The following is a 4,932-nucleotide window of genomic DNA, read 5'->3' on the forward strand; positions in this document are numbered from 1 at the left end:
CTCTCTTTAATCAAAAAGCTGGGAATAAAGAGATCCAAGCTAAATGTCCTCAGTGGCAGCTCTCTGTGCTGTAACTAACCCTGTCTCAGCTCTGCAGCTGGATCTGAGTGCCTTTGGCTCTCCGAAGAGTTTAATTCCAGCATTTCACGGCTGAGGTCAGGAACCGGAGTCCCGGTTGCTTGCATCAGTTTTGGAACAAGCTGTGGCATCCATAAAAATAACCCTCGGAGCAGTGCCCTGTACTTCCTTCAAAATCCATCCTCCAGAGACCGGGAAACACTTTATCTGGCTGTTAAAAGCTTTAATCTACAAAACTCAGAAATTACTTTATTTACATGAGTGGATACAGAGAATAAGCACTTTGTTCAAGGTCACAGACGGAAAAAGGGCCAAGAGGAGCATTAGAAAACAAACCCTCTGCATTGCTCGTCCTCAGCACAAGCTACACACCCTAAAAAAAAAAGGATTATTTTCATTTTTCTTCAGTTTTACGGGGCTTAGAGCTAATTAAGTAAAATGCAAACAACCTCGAGGTCAGAAATCTTTCTGCCTGCCACCAGCACAAAGGTAGTTTTCTTCTGGAATTTTTTTGCTTCATTATCTTCCTTATTGTCCAATAATTCAGCAAGTCTAAGCAGCGCAGCTTCCTGACAGGCTCCTGCTAATGTGGCCACAGGACCTCTGGCAGATGCAGGGTGGGAAGCACTCAGAGCCAGGCCAGGGTTAGAAACAGCCAGGAATTTTTCCTTTTGGATGTCCAATGTAGGATAACTCAGGAGCACTCTGAAAAGGCTCATTACTGGTTTTTTTGGAGCTAAGGAATTATTGGGATCACCTCATCACTCCTCCTTCCCCCCTAGAGGTTAATCTGGTCATTTCTCCCACTTTGCCATTTTTTTAGGATATAGAGGACCACTGGCTTTTTCAACATCTTTGTCCATGTCCAGGATGGCAGCACTCAGCTGTGTAGGTCCCAAAACCCAAAGAGAATCCATAGGGAAGCAGTGCTGCATTTTGCCCAAGTACTGACATTAATTCTGTCGCTGCTTTCCTTGATTTTGGGCTTGGTAGCCTTAATCACAGACTATTTTCAACTTCATTTTCTTCATTCATTTAGTACAGTGTAGGAGGACAGAGAAGGAAATCCAAACAAAATTTCCCATCCCCACCTCAAATCCAAATCAACCTCCACCTTTCCCATCCCCCAAAAAATCAGAAAACATATTACAGAAAACCAGAACTCAACATGCCTGGTTACTCTTCCAAAGCTAGATGGAAATATTCTGAAAATTAAGGTTACACAGCAATGCAATGCAGAGAAAGTGCCCCTGGCAGGAAAGGAAACAATGAAGACAAAGACATATTTCTCTGTACATGGAATTTGTTTTTCATGTAGGGATCTCACAGTGTGGTACCAAAACTCATCCATCAGCTCCACTACACCCTACCAATCCTACCTGCAACTTCTGTGCTCCAAGACCTGGACCAGCAAGACTGGAAACTGAAAATTACCTTCCAAATGTAAGGTTTAAATGTATTTTAAAATAACAATTCTGTGTGTCCAGTACTGCACTGCCACAGGACACCAATAACCTACACTGTGCTCATTCACAGCTGGGCTGGAAACACACAGCTCCCATGGAATTCAGTAATTATATTGTGATTTTCATCTGATGAGAAGACTATAATTTTGGGGTTTGATTTGCTTTTTGTTTTCCAAAAAAATTTAACATCATAGTCTGAATTCAGAAAAAAACCTGTAGGTTTTGTTTCTTCCTCTGTCCTTAATTAAATGTCTTTTTTTTACACTATAAATTAACTTTGGAAGCAGTTTACATATACAGAAGAACTATCTATTCAGTCAGGGAATAATGTATTTATTTGCAAAGGCATCAGAAAGGCAGAGAACCACATTTCCAAGAAAACAAAAACAGACTTAAACTCTTCCCCAAAAATATGCACATACATTTACAGCACTATCTATCTCCAATACATCTAAAAGAACCATTCCCTTAAACTCTTCTCCAGCTGAAATTTGTTTTCATTCAGAAAGTAATTTATTTTAAAAAAAAGAGTTTCATGACTTGAAGCAATGAAATTTATTTAATGTATAAACCCTTTCTACACAGTTCCTTCCCAAATTATGTGCAAAAAGACTCTAACAGAGAAGGTAAAGTTTGTTGCACAAATTAGAGTCAACATTTCTAAAGGAAATAATGAGTTTTACTTTACTTTTCCCCTAATGATCTTTCCCCAAAAGCTGTTCAGACTACAAAAACAGACCTAGACAACCCATTAGTGCCAAATGCTGGCATTTCCTTCATAGTTCCTGGAAAATGAAGCCATCTTCACTTAGGATAGAAACAACACACATCATCAGCCTGTGCAAGCCAAGGTAGGAAGAGCCTTCATTTAAATATCTGGAAATGAATGGATTGGGAAAAGAAAGAAAAAAAGAGGTTTGGGGAACATAAAACTCCCATGTTTTCAAATTCATTTAAATGCTATCACAGCTGTTGATGCATTTTAGTCCATGCAACAGGTACCAGGAGATAAAATGGAATGAAAAAATAAACCATACTGTTCTAAACCCCTTTAACAGTACAAACCCTCTTGCCAGTGCCATTTACTGTGAGCATTAATTAGCCATGCAGTGCCAAAAGAAAATAACCAGTGGAAATCAATAATATGCACATTAAAAAAGAACAAAAGTAACCTTAGATTAATGGCAATTAATTTGATATTGCCAACAGAGCTCTAATTCCCTACACAAAGCCAGAATTAACTGCAGTTCTCCTACTGCCCACCTGGAAGCAGGTGGGAAGGGCAGGCAGAAGATGCCATCCCTGAGATCTTCTGAGCACCTCAGCAACCCTATGAAGGATCCAGGGAAGCTGTGGCAGATGTGGAAGGGCAATTCCTTACTGCCCTCAGCAACCGGCTCTGTGACAAGAAGCCCAGGCCCAACAGTGGTGGAAGAAAACAGCAGCAATGGGCTCTAAGCCTCTCCTGTGAGGAGCAAATTTCACCCTTCAAGTGAAAGGTAGAGTTGGGGGCTTATAATTAAAGAAGGAAAACTGGAAAAATTCCACTGAAAAACTGGTTACTGCAGCTTTTTACTTGAAAACTGTTGGCTTTTTTCCAGGCTCAAGTCCCAAATTTGTGACATGCTTATGTACCAAACTTGACAATTTAACACACCAGCCCAAAGTGGGTCTTTCAGGTTTAACAAATCACTGAAGAAGGTTGGAACCAGCCACAAATCATAAGAAACAGAGCATGAAAGCCTCTTCTGCTGCTCTCTGGAGGTTCTCACCATGCTGTGTCACCTTTTGCCTTTAGGAGATACACTCAGAGCTAATGAGACAGAAGCAAAGGTCATCTTTCCCAGGACAGGACTTCTTAAGGACTGGTCCTGTCTGTCAAACCTTTCTGCAGAATACCTGCACAGGATTAGTTGTTCCTGTCCTGTGTACTCAGCCACTGTGCCACAAGAAACACGTGCTCACTGCTCTGAGAAATGCCATCCTTTTAGAAATGGCACCTTTTAAAGTCTTCCATTGAAGATTTATTAATGCACCCAGTGAAAAGTGGCTGCACTTCAGGACTTCCTCATCTCCTGATTTTTCATCCCACCCTTTCAGCACACTGCTCCTGTGCCTGTCCCTTTTCCAGGGCCCAGTTCTAAAGGCAGTTTCCCAAAAGCTGTGATTTAAAGTGGCTAAACAATGCGCAATTCCAAACCAATGCTTGAGTATTTTTTTAAAAATGATGCCTTATACTGACCTATATTTGACTTTTGAGTGGAGTTACAGGGACGCTGTAACCAGAACAAAAAAGTTCAATGCTCCATAGCAAATATTAACACATCATGTAGCATTTGTGTGATAATTAAAGAATTAAGTAAAGAATACAAGATGAGAAGTAACTGATTAACAGTTTTGTGATAATTGTGTACACTGAATTAAACTGGCTTATCACTTCTGTCTGTTGAAATACTAATGTCCTTCACACAGTGGCATTATCATGTACAGATCCAGCAGAAAAGGCAGTGTTCCATGGATAATATTCCCAGTGTTATCCCCCACCCTTTGAAACACTTGTACTCCGTCAGACAATGATCTGGGAGCATTAATAGGGGAGGCTCACAGTTTACAGCTCTAAAGGGTGCACTTCCTGCAGCTCAGATACTGCAAATCTGACCAATTCCAACAACGTGCAGGGTTTCCCTTCTTTAAATGTCCATTTTCAGAAAATTAATAACCCCCAGCACTGCAGATAAGTGCAATGAAGAAAATAACTGCAAGATTTATTGGCAGTGTTTCAGGACACTTCCCTGACTTCATGCACCAGCTTGAGATCTCCCAACTAAGCTGAAGAACATCTACCCTGCAGACCTTCAGCTACTGACCCAGGAATAATGAGTCTTACCCTTGGAAAACTAGGGGCATTAATCATTTATCTTTATGAATACATCCCTCTCCACCACAATGTGCACATGAAGCTAGTATTTCCAGACAGTTCAACAGAGAGTATTTCAGTTTCCTGCTAAGGACAAAATGCCAAACCCTTCTCTCAGGCTTTCTGCAATCCAGGCATGAATATGATGGGAAGGAAATGCAAACTGTCAGATCCATTCCTTCAAACTCAGCAAATATTCATGGCAGATGCAGCCATTAAGGATCACTGATATTTTTTTAACCTTTTCCATTGCAGCACTCAGTGAACACAAGTTTTTCCACACTCTCCAGTGTGTACTTACCCTTAGTTCCATTTCTTTGCCAAGTAAGTCATACAGAACTGCTCCTTTGGAGGTGATTTCAGAAGCAAGCTGTCTAGCTGCCTTCAGGTCAGCAACCTGGGAACACAACAACACCACTGGATAGCAAGAGAATTCCCAGTATCACAAAGAAAATCCACAACATTTACCAA

General features: G+C 40.9%; 1 protein-coding gene across 2 annotated transcripts in view; it reads right to left on the minus strand.

Moving 5' to 3' along the window:
* The window catches only part of CLUAP1 (clusterin associated protein 1), a 61,121-nt gene that overhangs the window by 48,774 nt on the left and 7,415 nt on the right, over nucleotides 1–4,932 (minus strand). For both annotated transcript variants that reach the window (XM_027655010.1, XM_027655009.1), the window contains exon 5: nucleotides 4,763–4,858. In XM_027655010.1, coding sequence (XP_027510811.1) covers nucleotides 4,763–4,858 — 96 coding nt within the window. The remainder of the gene's footprint in view (nucleotides 1–4,762; nucleotides 4,859–4,932) is intronic.

Source organism: Corapipo altera, unplaced genomic scaffold (assembly GCF_003945725.1).
Source record: "Corapipo altera isolate COAL_440 unplaced genomic scaffold, ASM394572v1 98, whole genome shotgun sequence".
NCBI lineage: Eukaryota > Metazoa > Chordata > Aves > Passeriformes > Pipridae > Corapipo > Corapipo altera.